Genomic DNA, 20,566 nt, shown 5'->3' with positions numbered 1-20,566 from the left:
ATTTCTCCTCGTTTAATTTCTTTTCTATTTGTATTATTATTCTTTATTTTTGTTTATATTTGTTTAGTCAACATATTTTTTTTTTTTTTTATTTCCATTTAAAAGACATTGACATAGCACGTGAAGAATTCGGGCGTATTGCCATAACGCTTCCTACACCATTACAACGGCATACCATCCAACACCATGACCGGGTCAATTCCCATTTACATCCCAATTGACCAGGAAACTCAAGGAAAAAAAAGTCTCCGAATCCATATAGCCACTAACTCAGCCATCCGGGGTCCCGACTCACCCAATCTCAACTCGGAAAAAGGTGCTCCACAACAAGCCCGACGAACCGTTATCCAAATTACAAACGTACAAACCTCTAGTGTTCAAATCCGATCCGACCCGACTAACAGAAGTAGAAGAATCGGCTATATTGCCCACTCACCGAGTTATTGACTATTTTTTGAATTGAGTTTAATCGCCTGGCGATTTAAACCTTACGTTGTTTCATTTTCCCCCAACGTTCAACTCTCCGATCAAAAAAGACGCAACCACGGCGAGAAAAAAGAGAGAAAGCCTGTTCTCAGAGATGTCTTCCGGCAAGAATCCTGTGCTGCCGATATCCGATCCTCCGGCCGACGAGGAGACGGAGAGGCTTCTCAAGAGCGAAGAGAAAATCTTCAAAGGGTCCTCCATGACCAAACGAGGAGCATATGCTGCTGTCTCTTACATGGCTTGTGCAGGTATAAATTATTATTGCTTTTTATAGAGAGAGATAGAGAGAGAATTAATGGTTGAAAAAAATTCAAAAGAAAGCGATATTTCCATTTTCTTGCTTGATAATCTTTGTGAATTTTAGTTTCTTCTTGGGGCTGAATTTGGGAGTTTTGTTACTTAATCGGTGAGCCTTTCTTGCTTGCTTGCTTCATTTTGCGATATCATTTATGTGTTTTGGATCGGTTTCGTTTCACGTTTGAATTCCAAAAGTCTGGTCTGGTTCGCGTTGTCAATTTTGGCTTCCGGATTGTAATTGTAAGAGTCTTTATTTATTTATTTTTGTATATTTGATGTTTTTAGTGGTTGATTTCATTTGGCCATGGACAAGATTTTTTGAACTAATTTACAATTCAAAATGTAATTCAAATGAAATGGAGATTGTGCTCTCCATGACAGGAATTTCAAGTTTTCTTGAGTCGTCCAAAGAAAATGTGATTTCGATTTGTTTGTGCAGATAAAGCTCGATTATGTCGTAAACTTGAAGCATTGTTCCATTCTTCAAGTCTTCTGAAAACCCTGTCACCCTTCTTGTTAGGACACTGTTCCAATCCACTTTTGCATTTTAAGAGTATTTATGATATTTGTTTTCATAAAAGTACAGACACTGCGCTTTTATTTGGTCAATTGAATTGCCGGGAAGAATAAAGGTGGTAGTCAGTGTAACTGATGAACTAATTAACTCTGTTGCACTCGGCCAAAATCATAATGTTTCATGTACCATTGAGAGAAATATCCTACTGGCGATGTTTAACGTCCTTCACATTGAGGCCTGACATCATTCCATAGTACAAGAACTTCTTGATGTTTCTGAATCAATTTAGGTCAGCTGCAATGGACATCATTAGGTTAATTTAAAAGTGGTTGTTTAAGACTTTAGGTTACTATGAAGTAATCTGGACTTATTCTGCATTCTCCCTAAACTCCTATGCATATAGATTTCCCTGTTCCTACTTTTTTTAATGTGCATGCTGCAGTATTCTTCCTATTATACTTGAATTTTTTGGGATGACTGTTCTTTGGTGCTTTCCATTTAAGGATATAAGGAGTTGACCATTGAGTGTATGGAGACATATAAGTATACTTCATTTTTTATTATTTTTTTTTTCAAAGGAACTATTACTTTTTTTCTCCTTCTCTCTCATAATTATTTATTTTAATGTATGTATTGTCGTTGCATGCACCTCTGTATTTAACATCCCCGAAGCCCAAGCAAAGGGAAAACACTTATTTTTTATTTTTATTTTTCTCAAAGCTACTTATATATTTTCCATCTATTCTGCAGTGCTATTGGTTATGTTCAACAAGGCAGCACTTTCTTCTTATAACTTCCCATGTGCAAATGTCATCACACTCTTTCAGGTAAACTTAAAACCTGCTTGTTTCTTGCAAAGTTCAGTCCATTGTAATTAAGGATTATGTTTTCCATTGTTAAGTTCCTTGTGCTTCAACCGTTGATGTAAAGCATGATGAATGAATGAATCTTATATTTCTAAAAGAAAAATAAATAAATAAATCTTCAGTCTTCTGGGTAATCCCTCTTCACATATCTAGTGTATATGATGCCACTGCTTTCTTCTTTCTTGGGGTTCTGCAATGATGATATTTTCTGTAACTGGTCTTTTGTGTTGTTCAAATTTAGTTGCTCCTCTTTTACTTGTATTTCATGTATAATGTCCACTGAGACCTGCAATTTGAATGCCACTGCAGATGATATGTTCATGCTGTTTTCTCTATGTTTTGAGATGCTGGAAGTTAATTTCATTCACAGCGATTGAACCTTTGACAACTTCTGATAATTCATTTGTACCATTAAGGACAGTGAGGCACACGCTTCCTCTTTCAGGATCCTATTTGCTTTACATGGTATGCATGTTATTACATACTATTTGGTGCTGTTCTTTGGGGAATAATTTATAAATATCGGTTTACTTAATTTCTACCCATTACTTAATTTCTATATGAAAGCTAGTCACTATGGAGTCTGTCCGTGGAGTAAATGTTCCGATGTACACCACCCTTAGGAGGACAACAGTAGTATTCACTATGATAATGGAGTTCATTTTGGCTGGGCAGAGATATACATCTCCTATTGTAGGAAGGTAAATGTTCTGTTATTCGATCTTGTATATGCTGATTTTGAATATTCTTTAATGGGTTGTTTGGGTAGTGGTAAAGTTAGTGGGAATTTAAAATTTCCTAGGAAAATGAAATTTTTTCTTGTTTGGATAATTTTTAAGAGAAGGAATTTGTGGGCCCCAGTGGAAAATAAATCTCATGGTGTGGGAAATTGACAGGGAAAGTGGAACCTACTGAAGAGGTGTCATTCTAAAATTTTTTGAGAAACAGATTTTACGTATTTTTTTAAATACAATTTATCCTTTATTTTTAATATATAAATTTATTTAATTACTTGTAAGTCCTATTTTCTTCTATAATTAACCAAAAACTATAAAAAGAATCCCAAGAAAACTCATTCTCAGGAAATTGAATCCCAAGAAACTCATTCCCAAGAATCAGTTTCCTTCAATACTTTCCCTTTTACCAAACATCCCTTAATAGAAATAACCAGTTTTCCTCTTGATTGTGCATATGGACTTACATGAAGGTTATGGAGACTTCCAATAGAACTTTCTTTTTTCTTGTTCATTGTAGGTGAAATTTTTATATTTTTGTGCATGATTGTAATTCAATAGTTTCTTCTTTTGAAAAAAGGAAAATTACGTTAACCTCACATGTATATGCAAGTTTTGCCTATATGCTGATAGAGACCTCCCCCTTAAAGATCGTATTTCTTGCAAATGTCCTCCCTTCTATACTTTTATTTTTTTTTTTTTTCTTTTTTGAATTTTTCACAAATAGATTTTCACTTTTTCATGTATACATAACCAATTGAAGTACAACTATATTTCTCACATTCTCTTCATGAAATTTATATGTGAAAATTTATTAAAAAAAATAAAAAAGAAGTGTAAGGAAAGGAAGACATTTTCAACAAAAATGAAATTTAGTTAAGCGGGATTTGTAATATCTGAAAATGCAAAAGTACGTATAGCAAAGCTTGGAAAACAGATGGGATGTTGATTAGTTTTGCATAAAACATATGATATGCTAGATCCTATGGTAAAGAGTGTAAAGACATACAATATCTTCTCTAAAGTATCAACACGGTTTCCTGATTTTCACTTTTATAGTGTCATTGACAACAAATCTCTTTTCGTTTTTGTTTTTATTTATTTATTTATTAATTTTTGGTGCTTTTTGTTTCTTTGATCAATCGAAATCTAACCCAGAGGTATTCTGTAATATAATACTCTTACACTATATTTGAAGAGGAGTAGACAAAGTTATGCTCCGAGGACATTATGGTATTGGCCTTCCTAATTGCGTTTTGGCAATCCAAGAACATAAGTTCCAGAATTTTGCTTTAATGTACAAAATCTGGAAACTGCCTGCCCCCTTTTTGTTAGTTGAGCCAGTTGGTTTTTTTTCTCTGGTAAAAGGGTTTGCAACCAAATTTAATGCTTAATTTTCATTAGATGACTTTTTTGTCCACTGTTATTTAATATATAAATTCCTTTCACTAGCATAATTCTGATGAGTAAACTTCTTGTTCTAAAGATTTATGGATAAATGCTAGTTACAAAATCCTTTTTGCCATCACCAATTAGAGCCCATAGTTTTTTTTTTTTTTTTTTTTCTTATTTTTTCCTGTTGAAAATTTTGAGTTTGTAGGCACTCTAGCGATTAAATGTTCAATTTGATAGTTTACAAATAATCATGATTATGTTTTCTGTTATTTGTTACTTATTATAGTTATATGAAACTTAATAGACCATATTCCTGATTTTGTCATTGAACTGAAATTTTTAAGGCTGTTATCAGTGTTGGATTGATTGTTCTTGGTGCATTTATTGCTGGCGCTCGAGACTTGTCATTTGAAGCCTATGGGTATACTGTTGTTCTCTTATCCAACATCGCTACTGCAATATATCTTGCAATGATAGCCCGTATTGGTACTGTTTCTTACTTAGCTTTACTAGCTTTTATCATCTTTTTAAAATATACACTAAAAGTTTCTGTTTCTCAGGGAAAACCAGTGGTCTTAATAGCTTTGGCCTTATGTGGTGCAATGGTAAGTTTACAGATCCTAGCTTAATTCATGACTCTGCATTTTCTTTTCTTTGCTGGGGGGGAAGGAGGATTGATTGTTTCTCCATAATAAAACCTTATGTTACATGCAATTTAACTTTTCCCTTTGTAAATAGGAATTGTATGCGGACCAATTTTGCTGTTCTGGACTTTTATTTGTGGTGACTTGAAGAGGACAATCAATTTTCCTTATCTGCTTTCACCTGGTTTTATGGTACTTCCAGTTTACTACAGGATTGATCTCTTTAAATTTAATTGTTGATTCAGGCTTGGAAATTTGTCTGACAGCTTCTGAAATGTTCTTTGTTATATTACATTGTTGAATCTACCCTTGAAATTACTTGAATCTCTCTCCATATCTGTTTCTGTGCCATCATATGTGTGCATACTTTATATGTTTTCCTTAAAAATGGTGACAATTGTGTCTTTGAACGTGTAAATGTAAATCATCGGGTTCAGTGGTATCTGTTCAATTTTCTTTTCTTTTCTATCTTTCTTATTTAAAAAAATAAAAACATAAAAAAAAAAATTAAAAATTAAAAATTTGAAAAAAAAAAAGAAGAAAAAGAAAACAAGTTCTATTCAGTAAGTAATTTCAAGGTACGGCAGTAGGAGCGGCTTTACTTCTTTGTTATGTTACTACTGGCATCTCATGAATCGTCGAATGTTGCTGAGTTATCAAAGCTTGTTTATGCCCTTTTTTTTTTTTTTTTTTGGGGAGTATTTTTTATTCCTTTCTGTACTGCATTGTAAATAATTATAATATATACATGTATTCAAAATTTTGACATTCGTAATGCACTGTTCTTGCCTCTCTTTTGTCAGGCTGTGTTGCTTTGTTCCTGTATACTGGCTTTCTTCTTGAACTACTGTATATTCCTAAATACGACGCTAAACTCAGCAGTGACACAGACAATCTGTGGTAATTTGAAGGTTTGTCTGCCAGCTATTTTGTATCTTCATGTCTTTTGCAACAAATTTTAAACTATTGAATCTAAAATGAATTTGTTAGCTTATAATGACTTTTCTGTTGTTCATCTTGTCCTGATTTTCAGTCTTTAACTTAATCATGTGGCTAAATAAATTGAGTCCTTATGAGTGATGATCGTTTTCGCTGCAAGAAGTAGTAAGGATCAAGGCATCAGTTTTTGCTGCCTAAATGAGTTATCTAGCATGTTTAAATAGAAAGATTTTGAGAGAGAGAGAGACAGACAGACTTTGCAGTCATTTATGATCATTTTGTAAGGAAAAAGATCTGTTCTAGGAGCTCTATTGAACATGAGTGTGGGCCTATGTTGGGTTCCTAAAGAGGGTCCAACAAAAGTTTGTAACGTCCAGCCATTATTGGGATTTACCCTAAAGAGTGTGCTTTTGAGTAGGTTATATAGATGGAGTTGATTGAGCCCCCACAGTAGTTGCAACCGTTGGGATCAATGATTGGGCCAATTCTACATCAATTGAGGGAGAATTTCTCTAGGTGAGGAAGAATGATGCAGGAACATTATCTGACATTTTGCCACTTTTGGGAGAAATGGTTGTGTCGCATGTTCATCAGCTTATATGCTCGTTATTTAAAATCAATGAGTTGTCTGGCCTATGTTAAATGAAATATAAGCACTCCTACATGTGTGTGATAAACGTATGATGCAAAAATGGAAGATGGTTAAATGATGTTATCATCATTTTTTGTGTGTGTCTCTGTTTTTGAAACATATATGTTGTTAAATTCCATATTAGCTATGAAGAAAGAAAATAAATGAAAATTGAGAGTAAAAGATGTAACAACTCCTAATGATCCTATTTATGTAACATTAGGTCTGAACAGAAAATTAGATTTTTGTTGAGAGTATGTCTCGGTTGACCATAAGACTTTTACAAGACACCATGTGTTCCATGCCTGTATGCTAATTCAATTCATATATCATATATGCTGCTTATACACTTTGCTCTATGTAAAATTACTTGCCAATCTCAAAGTCCGTCCTTGGACAAAATCCTTTGTGTTAACATTCTTGAACTTTTTGGGTATTGTGGTGTGGTAGGATTTTTTTACCATTGGATTTGGCTGGTTACTGTTTGGTGGGCTTCCCTTTGACATTGTGAGTGTAAACTCTTCTCCTATATCTGCTCTCATCTTGAAGGTTCAATTGAAGTTAAAAATCACATCCACGTTTTCTGTTCCACCGTTGTGACATAATGCCATGCCGTTTGTTTTGTAGCTGAATGTTGTTGGTCAAATTCTTGGTTTCCTCGGCTCCGGGTTGTATGCGTACTATAAGCTCACAGGGCATTGAATTCTTGAGCATGGTTAATTTTTTTCGTCAGAGATTATGTGTTGCGGCCATTGTTTTTCCTTCCAATTTTAATTGGCAAGTTACTTTTAGGGGTTCTTGAAAGTTGATGATCCCTATTAAGACAGAAGATTTCTGCTCAAGGAGAGACATTGCTTGCCCTACTTTTGCAGGGCATGCAGGCCTGCTTCTTTGTCTCTGTTTTACTTCTAATCGTCAGGTAGTTGCAAAGCCAATTATTGCGTTATACATGTTATTCTCCATTTGGCCAATGGATTTTTGGTCCTTTAGAATGCCATTGACATGGAATGCTATACTATTAACTGTTGGTTGTTAGAATCATTTACTAAAATATAGAAAGAAATAAAAAATTAACATGTTAATATCATGATTCTTGTTAAATATTTATTTATTTATTTATTTTTTCAATTCCCATTAACGAATTTATGAGTAATGCTATATCATTTGCTTATTGAGTTATTTATCGACTTTTGTGACATTATTTTAATGGTTGAAAAATTAATATAAATTTAAAAAGAAATATTGGTGTTTGTAGCATTATTTCAAATTTGTAACTATTTTCTTCTCTTTGATCTCTTCTTCTGTCGGTGGTAATAAGGTTGGGGAGTGAGCCTTTTTTTTTTTTTTTTTAATTTTTAATTTTAAAGGGACCTCAAATAAACCAAATGAAATACAGCCAAAGTAAACAAGTTGCATCTCAAGAAGATCAAATTTCATTGTGTATTTTTCTATTTTTTCAAAAAAATGCTTGCTTACTTTGGTGGAGGTCGAATGATCTTATTTGGACAAATAAAGTTTCCGGTAATAAATTCAAATTACTTTTACACTTTTTTTTTTTTATCTAGTTGATTATTTTTAATTTCATCTATTTAAATTATTAGTACATCATTTTTTTTTCTTTTTTTTTCAAGAGTATTGCTTCATGTTGATTTTTTTAGTTTGAAGAAGATTGGATTGGATTTGGCATTCCATCAAAAGAAAAAAGGAAAATTTGAATGGCATTACTCTGTAATAATACTGAAGTTAATAAAATATTTATTAAATGATATGTCAGATCATATAATAATATTTATTTTATTTTAGTTTATTAATATATAATTAAATTATATAAATATATCAATTAATAATATTTTAATATATATTATTTAATAATTATATTTAATAAACATTCTATACATGTAACATTATTATTAAATTTGAGAAGAAAAATAAAAATTTTAAAAAACAATGGAAAGAAAGATGAAATGAAACGAAAATTTTAATTTTTTATTTTTATTTTTGTTAAGACAAAAAAATTAATATGCTCTAGTATACTGGAAGGGATGCCTTCCAGAAATAAAAGTAATCAAAAGAGCTCTCTAAATCAGTATTTTACTTTTTTATTTTTTATTTTTTTTCCTTAAACCAAAAGATAGAGCTTAAGTAACTCGTATACTTCAGGATCAAAATATTCTGTTACAACAGTTAATATGTAGTTAGACTTTGGAAATAGATTTCTTTAATAACCTCCAAAAAATCAAAAAAGGAATTCAAAAAGTATATAACATTTAAATGAGTTGTTTTTAGGAACCAAATATTTTCCAAAAATAATCTGAAACGACAACTGGTCGCGTAAAGATTCAAAATGAAATAACAATTATTATAAAACAAAACAGTTATTTTATATTTATTTTTAATTGTTAATAATACAGCTTTAAAGCAAAGTGATTTGGGCAGTTATAGAATGGCGTGTGTTGGCGGTTACCGCCTTAATATTTTAAGAAAATAAAAAATAAAAAATAATAATAATAATAATAACAACAAAAATAGTTTAAGAAAACAAAAGAGAGGGAAAAAGAAAAAGAAAAAAAAAAGTAAAAAACAAATAATTTTCTTTCTGTTTCATTTTCTCTCTCTTTGTTTTTTCTTATTTTGTTTTGTCTTTTTTTCAGGGGAATTGCCTCCGACAGAAGTTCCAAAAAGCAGCCTCTTCCTCCAAAAAGCCAAACCTTCTCTTTTTTTTCCTCAAATTCCATCCCAATGCAAGTGCGTGTTCTTCTGTCTTAAGAATCTAATTCTCTCTGTGGTTTCTCTCTCTCTGTCTCTCTCTCTCTCTCCATATCTTGTATAAGGCTATGGGTTGATGTTTACTGCGACCATCCTTGAAGCTATGGTTGAAACCATGGTCAGGATCGACGATGACGATCATCTTCTCCCTAGGGTTTCTGTAGAAAGGCCTCGCCGATCTACTACGTTGACATTGTCTCCTTTGTTGATCATCGATGGCTTATCTAGGAAAAACTCTTCCTATTGTAAACTTCCTGACGAACCTATCAACCTCTCTGTTCTCAAACTCGATGGCTCTTCTTTCGGTAATTTCTTCTTCTTTTGTTTTTTCTGTAATTTGGTTGGTTTTGTGATGTTTGGCTGCCGAGAACGTTTGAGGGAAACGGAAGAACTTGGAATTGAAACTTTTTTTTTTTTTTTTTTTTTGGGCTGTTGTTTGCGGTTTTAACTAGGATTAAATTGAAAGAAAAATGGAAAGAATTTGATATTGGCATTGCCTGAAGGTTTTTAAGAATTTGCAGATACGGGACTTTGAAGATAATTTCTTTCCATTTCTCGGCAATCAATCATGGTTGATCGATGATTTTGTTATTCACTCGCTGTTTTTCACTTCCTGATTTTGTTTTTGTTTTACACGCCTGATTAAGCTTTATCTATTTATTTATTTTTTCTCTATCACTCATTTCTGAGGATTATAAATGCATTGTGGTGGTTAATGTTGCAGATGTTAAAGTTACAAAGACAGCCACCGTTGCAGAACTCAAGCTGGCGGTGGAAGCAGTCTTTAGTCATATGCCGCAGAAGGGACCTGGAAAAATTTCTTGGTATGTTTTAATGGCGAAAATATTCAAACTCAAAAGTTAATTATTTCTTGTCAATTTCTCATTGTTTCCTTAGCAATAGAAACTGAGCTCAAATTGAATTTTTATAGTCATTAGCATTAAGTAACTTTCACTAATCAAATTTAATCAAACTTTGGTCCATGAAGGCCACACGTGTGGGGACATTTCTGCTTGTGCTACTATGGTCGTAAGCTAGTCCATGAAAATGAATGCATCAGAAACTATGGCATCAAGGATGGTGATCAGGTATCTGACCAGATTTTTTTTACTTCTTTGGTATAATTGTTAAGTAGCAATTCCTATGCGAATGTAGTATTCCTGATATTATTAATTCAACCAGTAAATTAAACTTGTTCTGCGCCGGCATGCACACTTTCTTTCTCTCTCTGACAATTCTTATTTTTCCTGTAATTTCATGGGTTTCTGTATTAGATGAAAATTTTATCCTTAGTAGATTTATCATTGTGTATAAACACAAACTTGGAATTTATCCTTAAAATGATTCTCAGTGTGTATAAATGCATTCCGAGTTGCAAAACTAAACATTTTGTTTAGATTGTAGTCTCCAAATGATTTCTTGCATGCTATGCATATAAATTGATTTGTGACCTTATTGAACATCCAGTTGAAATATTGTTGAAATATTCTTTGTCACTCTTGTTTTTCCTATGCATAGATTTACTTGGATATGGAAGATGGTTCCTTTTGCTCTGAAATATTTTAAAGCCTTTCCAAAAATTTGTTCATTGAAATGCCTATTTTGTCTATACAGGCATTAACCTGACTATTGATTTTACGGAGCTTGTTTTTCCAGTTTTTGCTTAATGCATATGGTTGGGCTCTAGTTAACTGTACTTTTGTTCCTACTGTTACTTAAAATTTTCAAGATGTTTGTCATACCACTATTGTTCTTCATGTGCTTTCATTCTCAAAGTGAACTTAATATTTTGTTTGTGTAAAACCCGGTGACTTCGGCTTTCTTTATCAATGTTAAATATATTGTTCTTTTGGTATGTGCAGCTTCATTTTGCAAGGCATATCTCAGCCAGCTATACGCTGATGAAAAGGGAATCCAAGAAAGAAAATATTGCTTTGAAAGAACAAAGAATGTAAGCTCTTTTATATCTTTTAATCAATGATGGATTAAATTATTTGTATTTTATCATAAACGCATCATATATGCTCAAACTCCTTACACAAATCAGGATTGCAAATGCCCAGCCAGCTTTTGCACTGCTTTGGCCTTTATTGTGGTCTTGTCTTATAGGCTTTCCATGCCTTGGCAAAATCTCGCCAGAAAGATTTTGAATACTCTAGTCAAGTCTAGAAAAGAATAAATTAGTGCTCGTTTGATTGTTTTGTTGTATTTTATTTCTATTTAAGCTTTTAAAAAAACAAAACACATCTGTATATGAGAAGAAAACAATTTTTTTTTTTTTTTTCAAAAAGAAAAAGAAGAGCCAAAATAATGTTAGCATAGTCTTACCAAAAAAGGATTCGTATCCATGGCCAATTTGTCATTATTGCTGCAACCACTACTAGCACTGAAACATGATCATCAACATCAACATCACCATAACTATTGTTGTTTTCTTATCCAAAAAGTTTTGTATTCCAAGGCCAATTTAACATTACTGCTGCAAGTGCTACCAGCACTGAAACATCCTGACCAACAGTCACCATAACCAATGTTGTTCTTTTAAAGATATTTTCTATTCGACCAGAGATTGTGGCAAAATGAAAACAAAAAACTTGTTTCTGAATTTCAGATAATATCCAGACATGATTGGTTTACAAAGTATTTTGGATCAGCGAGATTCTTAATACTATTACTGATTGTAGCAAAGGTTTAATTAATAATTTTTATATTACCCGTGACCAGTTGCACACAAATGATTGTATTTTCTACATGTTTGTGCAAACAAGCTAATTGTGTTGCACCAACGTACTAGAAGTGGTATCTAGTATGCGCATTTCTTTGTAAATGCTTGGTCTAGTACATTGTGCATAGGTATTTATCTAGTCTGCACATTTCTTTATAAATACTTGGTCTAGTACATCGTGCACAGGTATTGCTGCCCTATCATAGTTGCTAAGATAGTGATTCACCATTTGTAGATATGAAGCATTACCCTAAAGTTTGTGCTATACTGCTGTGCATCTTGTCTTTTCTTTTCTTTTTTCTTTCGGATGGTAGGGATTTCCATAGGGCACTACATTGCATAGCAATGGGACATAGAGGGGTACAGCTTTTGCTTAACAAAGGAAGTAAACTGGTAGGAATACCGATGCTTTATACCAAACAACTGTATGCTTATATCCTACTACTGGGTCATCTCCAAAAACACAAGTTGGAGTTCTAGCAGTGCTCCCATCTTGTTGGGGTAAAATAACCTTCTTATTTTGTAGCACTTTTGGGGTTCTTAGAACTTATCCTAGGCACCGTTATAAGGTTTGTTTCTTACAAATGAATTTTAAAGGCTATAGACTTGAAACAATTGTAATCCTTCTCCTATCCATCAAAGAACAGTATGGATGTGAGAACCATGAGTACGAGGAACTTATTGACCAATAATTGATTTTATTTTTTGAAAAATATGATACTTCTTATGAATATGTAAAATGTCAAGCCTTTATTCACTTTTGATGCAAACTAATTGATAGAGTCGGGTTATATACAGGTCAAGATCACCAGCATCTATTGTACGTGAAGACGAAGTAAAAGTTGATATGGAATACTACTATGGTGAAGACATAGAAAATGGAAAGTTCCTGCATTATGATAACGAAGGTTTTACCGAACAGCGCGAAACCCGATTAACTCACTTGATAGGAAGATGGTTTCCATGTTCTGGCTTGGCAGCTGTGGGGAAAAGAAGAATCGAAGGTTTGGCTTGTACCTCAAGATTCACCACTCATTTTTTTAGTGGTTTTAGGAAGATTATACGGATTTGTTGTGACAAATGCTATTCTAGGAGAGGTGTCTCACTGCTTTGCGGTGAAAGGCACTATAAGAGAAGAAATACTCGGAGAAAATGTTGTGTTTAAATAGCATTAATGGGACCCTCCTAATTTGGTTAAGAGTATTGTAAATATGTCCAATAACTGGCATAATTTTGCTTTGGTTGGTGGTTTTAAATTTAAATACTCATGTATATATGATATAATTAGGATTGATAATATATCATAGTTTCATTTTTTTCATGTAGTTTAAAAAAAAAAAATCTATTAACTTTTTAAATATTTTTGAAAAACCTTTTTTTCGAAGGAAAAATTATAAAAGTAGATCAATACTAGACTTTGCATCTCATTCTTCATTTCCTTCACATGGCCTTTTTTCTTCAGTATATTCCTGAATCATCTTGGTCAATAGAAAAAGCCTTCAGTATGTTCCGGAACCCCAAAAAAAAAAAATAATAATAATAATAATAATAATAGTGAAAAGGCCTCTGACCGAAAACATGAAAGGAAAAACTAATGGTCAATAATCGGTTTTGATTAATTTTTGGGTTAGTCTTGGTTGGTACAATTTACAGATGTTGTATTTTATATTTGTTTTTGTGCAGATCTTCAATTAAATTTTCTACTTTGGATATTCTTTTAACTAAAAGAACTGATTCATCCAGAATTACCAACTGTTAGAGAGCTCAACAATTGACATTCTGATCTGCGGCGGCTGATGATGGCTTTGGACTTGTCTGAAGAAAATGTTGAAGATAAAAGACTGATGACCATAGCTGCTGGAGAGTAATCATTTGGATTGCCATGAGAGGGGGAGAGAGAGAAATGAGAGTGCCCGACTGTAAAATAGAAATAGTTGTACATATGAAAAGGAAAATATAGACTTTTCAATTTTTGGTTTTCAAATTTTTTTCGTTTTTCCAAAATAATGTGGGAATAGCCTTGTCGATGTACATTCAAATCGAAATTTGAACCAAAACTAAATTAAAGGTGTACATTTTAATAATTTTACATTGGATGAAACATACAAATATAATATCCATGTCGATATATTTTATAATAAAAAATAAAATAGAAAAACTAAACAGAATTTTTAATAATTATAATAATAATAATATTTTCCAAAAATTACAGAAAATTAATTATTTTAAATAATAATTTATCCTACTTAAATTAAAATATATAGACACATATAAGTGCAGTCGTTGAAGGAACCATTTTTTTTTTTTTTTCCACATCCTGAAAAGCTTGATCTCTCGCATTTTGATTGATCTTTTTCTGTCGTCCGGATTGTGGCCATTCGCAAATTAAACGAGAATCAATAATGATTTTCTCTAATGACAATGCATTCTCTGCAAAATTGAGGATAACTTCATCTTCTAATGGACCACCTTTATATGCTAAAATTTTCACTTCTTTCAGATAATTATAAGGCTAAGAATTATTCGTAAGTTCTCTATATTCCATTACCGTATCAAAAAATTTATCCCATAACTTTAATTTAAATTTCTGCAAGTTACAAAACACCTACAGAAAAATAATTATTTAAAAAAGAACAAAAATTTGACTTGGATTAAAATTCAATTTCAAATGCTTGAGATTTTCTATGCGATATTCAACATTCTTTACAAAGTCCCGAAACTGAAAGCCAAATTAAAAATTAATTAATTAATTAATTAATTAAAAAGAATAAATAAATAAAATAATAGATGATTACTAGCTTTTATGAAGTAGAGATTTAGCTCCAGAATTTGTAGCTGCAAAGGACAACTGATAAAAAGCGTGTGGAAAACACGACCAACCAAAGCCAACGGATGCAGGGACGGAAGGAAACGTGTAGTACATTCCGTACAACTATTGTTAAAGAAGGCAAGTTTCCAGAACACTGTAATGTAACGAAACAGGCTAGCTTTCGATTTTGTCACAGTACCTCAGCTCCAAATGCTTCAAAGCAAGTAATGGACCCGACACCTCGAACATAAAAACAATTTTCCATTTTGATAAAAAATAAATAAATAAATAAAATTGAAAAGATTATTATTATTTTTCTTTAAAAATAATAAATAAATAACTTATCTAAAAAAACTCTCTTTTGGGAATATTTAGAAAATTCTATATTGTTTGTGATACAATATTGAAAAGCCTAATACTAATTTATAAGTTTATAAAGCGGTTATTTTTACAAACTAACTTATTAACTAGTAAACTTGGTCGATAAGTAAAACCTGTAATGAGCTTAAGAGTTAGATTAGACTTCATATAAACTATTTGTAATCATTAATTACCAAAAAGAAAAAGACTATTTGTAATCGATCAAGCTTTGGACATTCTAAAGCAGCAAAAAAAAGCTCTGGACATTTGGACAACAACAAAAGCTCAACAAACTTTGTACTAACGCCGACAGCTTTCAAACAAAGGACCTCGAGGGTGGCTTTTGAATGATTAACAAAGAGTTTTTTGCCAAGAATGTAGCTCTTGCATCTATTGATTGCGATTGGTACAAAGTTCAAATCAAGAATTTGAACCCTCTTATTAAAGGCAAATTTTATTATTATTATTATTATTATTTAACAGAATTGAATATTTAGTTATGAAAAGAAAAGCCTTAACATTCAGAATTTTGTGGAGAAAAGAGAAATAAAAAATGGAGAGCGACTAAAGACCACCCTAATCGTACAAAATGTAACAAATTTAAAAGAATGTAGTCAATGTAGCCTGGCCAACCCATCTCATTAAATTTTTTTTTTTAAGAATAAAATATTCGTTTTTCTAAAAATCAATAAAAAAAAATTATAGCTAATAGTTGAGTTTAAAAAAATTATTAAAATAGTAAAATAGCTAAATTTAAAAAAAAATGTATTTGATAGGAGAAAAGAGTTTGACAAACTATTCAACCTAACAATAGTAAAATAAATATGTAAATAAGTAAAAAATTAGTTTCAAGAAAACCATTAATATTTACAATATAATAGTAAAATCATAATTTCTTAAAATATAGTTCAACAAATAATTAATTTGTTTTAGCTTGACTAAATTATAGCTAACAGATTCTGATTCATGCATTATTGTATTGTGACAAGACCAAAAGATTATGGCGAGAGTTGGATTGGCATGATAAATACAGAGGGATTGGTTTTAGTTCTTTTTGTGGATTTGTTTTTTGGGTTACCAAATTTTTATCACTTTTTCAAATAGAGCGTTTTGCATGGCTAAGCTTAGGATTATAAATACACTCAACTAGCTTATGATTGGTTTGAGCTGAATTTATAAAAAATAAAAATAAAAATAAAAATAAAGAAAGAAAGAAAGTGAACCTTGAATAAGAAATAAAAGTCGCAAATTGATCTTAAATGATAAATTAAACTTAAACTTTATAAATAGTTTGAATTTATAATTATATATATATATATATAATAATTATATTATTAATTTAAACCCATTGAATATTTTCAATGCACAAATAATATTTTATATATTTTAAATTTATAAATTTTTTATAAATAAATTAATTTTAGGATAAAACTAATAGAATAAATAAATTCAGTAATTAATAATGTTAAAATTTTTATTTTAAAAAACATAAATATTTAAGTTTACAAAATTTTATAATGTAATGAACCGAGTCGAATTAAATTTAAATTTTTAATAAAAATGTTAAGCTAAGTTCGCTGTTAAGTATCCTATGCTTTCATGTGTGGCTATCCATCCTTACTTCAACTCTTATACACGGTGTTACGATAGTAACAGTTAGATTTCTTTTATAACTTGGCTTATTTTGTTTTCCATAACTATATCTTTCATAAGAATCTAAAACCTTTTATTGGTATAATAACATTTCTTTTAGGAGGCTGTTTTAGCACTTGCTCAAAAAGATATTAAAATTTCAAAATTATTATTAAAAAACGTAAATAATACAAGACATAATTTAAAATTAAAAAGAGGCACTAAGCTAAATCCACATTGAGTATCCTATGCTTTAATGTATGCCTATTGTCACGGACTTGTTTGTTTACCCTTCAAGCCGTGCGGCCTTAGTTGCTATCCCGACCCTTTTTGCAACTAAGTAAGCCTTTTGCCCACTAAAAGAGAAAGCTAAGCAAAGAAAGCTAGAGCACAAAGAGAGTTTGGGAGAATGAAAGTATATTACTTGAAAGAGAGCTTTACAAGTATAGATGAGATTTCTTGGATGGTTTAGCCAAATGAGGCCTCCACCTATTTATAGGCATACAAAGCTTAATCCTACGGCTATAATTGCTTTAATCCTACGGTGGAGAATGGGTGTCTAGATCCTTCCCACCTACTTTCCCACCTACTTTACATAAAATATCTAAAGAAGCATCTAGAATGGATATGTACATGGCTTAGGTGCTTGGCCCATTGTAAGGCCCAAAATAGGCCCAAAGTGGATTATAAGGCCCAAAATGGAGAGAATGCTCACCAAGTGTTTGATGAAATGCTTCAACCGTGACACTATCCATCCCTATTTCAACTGTTATTCACGATGTTACCATAGTAGCAGTTGGAATTTCTTTTATAGTTCGGCTTATTCTGTTTTCCATAACTATACCTTTCATAAGAATCTAAAACCATTTACTCAAAAAAATATTAAGAATCCAAAATTATTACCAAACAAATAAAGAATACAAAATAATTTAAAATTTAAAAGGGCCACTAAGCTAAATTTACTGTTGAGCATCCTATGCTTTCATGTATGGCTATCCATCTCTATTTCAACTATTATACATGATGTTACTATAGGAGCAGCTAGAATTTCTTTTATAGTTCGACTTATTCTATTTTCCATAACTATACCTTTCATAAGATTGATATAATAACATTTCTTTTAGGAGGATATTTTAGTACTTGCTCAAAAAGATATTAAGAAGTGTTGCGAGTTACATTTATCAAAACGAGTGTGAGTAGCTTATTCTACAATCGACGTCTCAATTGAGTTGACATATGATATCGGCTCTTGGCATTTCATTTGGTGGCAATCGAAAGAGGCCCAAGGAGTAATAGAAAGCCCAAAAGTCATACCCAGATTCTCAAGGGGGTATGTTACTGGAATCCATGGAAGCCACACGTGTGAAGTCCACACACCATTGTATGAGCTCTCTCACTTCTACTCCACAAAACCACCCGCTTGAATTTGTGTGGCAAAGGAAGAGATAGACCTTTTCCTTTGAAAAATCTCAGACCCAAACAAATTCCTCTCATTCTTCCCCATTATCACACACATTCACTCACAAAGCTCAAGCTCTTTCAGCTCCAGCTAGCCATGGCCAACACGATCATGGCATCCACAAAACCCCTCTTCCCTTCCCTCTCCTTCACCACACCCACATCATCCTCTTCTTCCTCTCCCAGAGTCTCCCTCCCCAAATTCCAAACCCCCAAAATCTCAAAGACCCAGTTGCTATCCCTCTCTTCCTCCACTCTCAAATCCCTCTCCCTCCTCGCAGCCACTTCACTCACGCTTGCCCCTCCATCGTTGGCCGCGGAAATCGAAAAGGCCGCTCTCTTCGATTTCGATCTGACTTTGCCCATCATTGCCGCTGAGTTCCTGATTCTCATGGTGGCCTTGGACAAGATTTACTACACTCCTTTGGGGAAATTCATGGACGAGAGGGACGCCGCCATTAGAGAGAAGCTGAACAGCGTGAAGGACACCTCGGAGGAGGTGAAGCAGCTGGAGGAGCAGGCCGCCGCCGTGTTGAGGGCGGCGAGGGCCGAGATATCAGCGGCTCTGAACGCCATGAAGAAGGAGACCCAGTTGGAGGTGGAGCAGAAGCTGGCCGAGGGAAGGAAGAAGGTGGAGGCTGAGTTGCAGGAAGCGTTGGCCAATTTGGAGCAGCAGAAGGAGGAGACCATCAAATCTCTGGATTCCCAGATTGCTGCTCTCAGCGATAACATCGTCAAGAAGGTTCTTCCTATTTAATTTTTTTTTTTTAAATATTCTACAAGTTTTAATTTTTGTAGGGTGGGACGAAATTGGGAAGTTATAATATTTGTAAGTTATCAAATATGAAATGCATGATTTATGTATAATCAGAAAATGTAAAGATACTTGATATTCTCCCTTTCGTTTTGTTTTCTTTGATTTTTTCTTTTTTTTTTTTTTTTTTTGGTTGGTGGGTTTTAATATTTTATAAAATTTTGGGTGTTTTTTTAATTCAAAGTAAGAAAGTAAAGGTGTGGTTGATGGGGTTGAATCATTTGACTCATCCTGATTTTCAAAACTTAACTAAATGGTTTTGAAATTGCATCGACTTTTATCTTGTTAAAGAATATTGTTTATGGATTTAAAGTTGCCAATGGATGTTTCCAACGGTTGCCCCTTTGCATTATTTTTTATTTTTGGTAATAGTTGGCCCTTTTTATTATTTGGTTCCTTTTTGGAAAACAATTTGCATTACTTTTGAGATCTCAACTTTAGACCAACTGCATATCTTCCAAATTAAACATTATATGTTCCAAGCATTGTCAAATGGCATTTGGATTGCAAACCCATTATGATTCCCATCGTTCATTTTCTATAACTTGGTAATCCATGGCGGCAGATTGACTGCCTTTATATGAAGGAAAGGCGTAAAGATATTCTTAAAAACAGATTTTGGTTAGTGTAGTTTTCCATGATGAGTTTCTTTTGCAAAAACCGTTGAGGATTTGCAGAATATGCTCACTAAGTCGGGATTTGGATGTTTTTCGGTTTCAATCAAATGGAGAATTTCAAAGTTGCGTTTGCAATTACATGTTGACTTAATTTGCACAAATTTAAAGATCTTAACAGCAATAAATTAGACTTTGAGACTATGATAATACAAGACTGCCTTTTGGTAATTACTTGTGTCAAGAAAATGCAATGCATATGTATGTTTGATGTGGGAATTCCAGTTTTATCACCGTTCCAATATTAGCACTTACCAGAATATGTTATATTTAATGTAAATTGAGCTCGAAATTTTGCAAGCCCACAATCACCAAGTTCAAGTATCATGATCATCTCTCTGTAATAGTCCAACAAGTACTTTACATTCTATCATCATTTAAGCGACTCTTGTGGTAACAGTTCCTTTTAAAAGTAGGTTGCTTTTGGCATAGCTTCTGAAATATTGCTTTTTGGCTTTAGGCTTTGTTTGAAGTTGATTTTGGAGTTTCAAAACTAATTATAAATGAATTTAAAGCTATTTTAAGCGTTTAGTAAAATTTAAAATTTTTGATTTTACAAAAATTTATATTCTCTTGCAGCTTCTTTTTTTTTTCTTTCTTTTTTTTTTTATATAGAAGTAATAAAAGATTAGTTTTTTAAGATTCTGATTTTAGCTTAATTAATTATCCATGATTAAAGCATCAATTTTAATCTTTATTAAAAAGTTAAAATCTATTTATCGTAATATTCTAATTAACAACATTATGATTAATATTTTTTATTCTTTTTTTTTCTTTTCCATTTGCTATATTTTTTTGGGATTAATTACTAATTAATAT

General features: G+C 32.2%; 3 protein-coding genes across 6 annotated transcripts; all 3 read left to right on the top strand.

The window, feature by feature from the left end:
* The first annotated feature begins 241 nt into the window (after positions 1 to 241).
* On the top strand, positions 242 to 7,596 carry LOC107421174 (UDP-N-acetylglucosamine transporter UGNT1). 2 transcript variants are annotated; one of them, XR_009639146.1, is made up of 10 exons: positions 242 to 734; positions 2,051 to 2,127; positions 2,476 to 2,631; positions 2,734 to 2,867; positions 4,651 to 4,781; positions 4,856 to 4,900; positions 5,034 to 5,131; positions 5,743 to 5,850; positions 6,297 to 6,394; positions 6,960 to 7,016. XR_009639146.1 is itself a non-coding variant. In XM_016030355.4 (10 exons), exons 1-10 carry the CDS (start codon positions 581 to 583, stop codon positions 7,209 to 7,211), a joined length of 1,035 nt encoding a protein of 344 aa, XP_015885841.1. In that variant the 5' UTR covers positions 253 to 580; the 3' UTR covers positions 7,212 to 7,596. The 2 variants fall into 2 exon arrangements, 1 of the variants encoding a protein (XP_015885841.1); XM_016030355.4 differs by lacking the exon at positions 6,297 to 6,394 and adding an exon at positions 7,137 to 7,596 and having other exon boundaries at positions 253 to 734.
* A 1,556-nt stretch (positions 7,597 to 9,152) lies between these two features.
* On the top strand, positions 9,153 to 14,116 carry LOC112492137 (uncharacterized). Of its 3 annotated transcripts, none has more exons than XM_048475021.2 (6): positions 9,153 to 9,580; positions 10,000 to 10,099; positions 10,264 to 10,363; positions 11,138 to 11,226; positions 12,799 to 13,004; positions 13,684 to 14,116. In XM_048475021.2, exons 1-6 carry the CDS (start codon positions 9,352 to 9,354, stop codon positions 13,719 to 13,721), a joined length of 762 nt encoding a protein of 253 aa, XP_048330978.2. In that variant the 5' UTR covers positions 9,153 to 9,351; the 3' UTR covers positions 13,722 to 14,116. The 3 variants fall into 3 exon arrangements, with proteins under 3 accessions (XP_048330978.2, XP_024931023.3, XP_048330979.2); XM_048475022.2 differs by having other exon boundaries at positions 9,154 to 9,580; positions 13,744 to 14,116; XM_025075255.3 differs by lacking the exon at positions 13,684 to 14,116 and having other exon boundaries at positions 12,799 to 13,321.
* A 4,079-nt stretch (positions 14,117 to 18,195) lies between these two features.
* LOC107421175 (ATP synthase subunit b', chloroplastic) lies at positions 18,196 to 19,154 on the top strand. Its single transcript, XM_016030357.4, has one exon. It carries the CDS (start codon positions 18,357 to 18,359, stop codon positions 19,014 to 19,016), a length of 660 nt encoding a protein of 219 aa, XP_015885843.3. The 5' UTR covers positions 18,196 to 18,356; the 3' UTR covers positions 19,017 to 19,154.
* Positions 19,155 to 20,566: the final 1,412 nt, after the last annotated feature.

The sequence above is a fragment of the Ziziphus jujuba genome, chromosome 5, assembly GCF_031755915.1.
Source record: "Ziziphus jujuba cultivar Dongzao chromosome 5, ASM3175591v1".
Lineage (NCBI taxonomy): Eukaryota > Viridiplantae > Streptophyta > Magnoliopsida > Rosales > Rhamnaceae > Ziziphus > Ziziphus jujuba.
The sequence above is the reverse complement of the archived record's forward strand: the minus strand, read 5'-3'. Positions and strand labels throughout refer to the sequence as shown.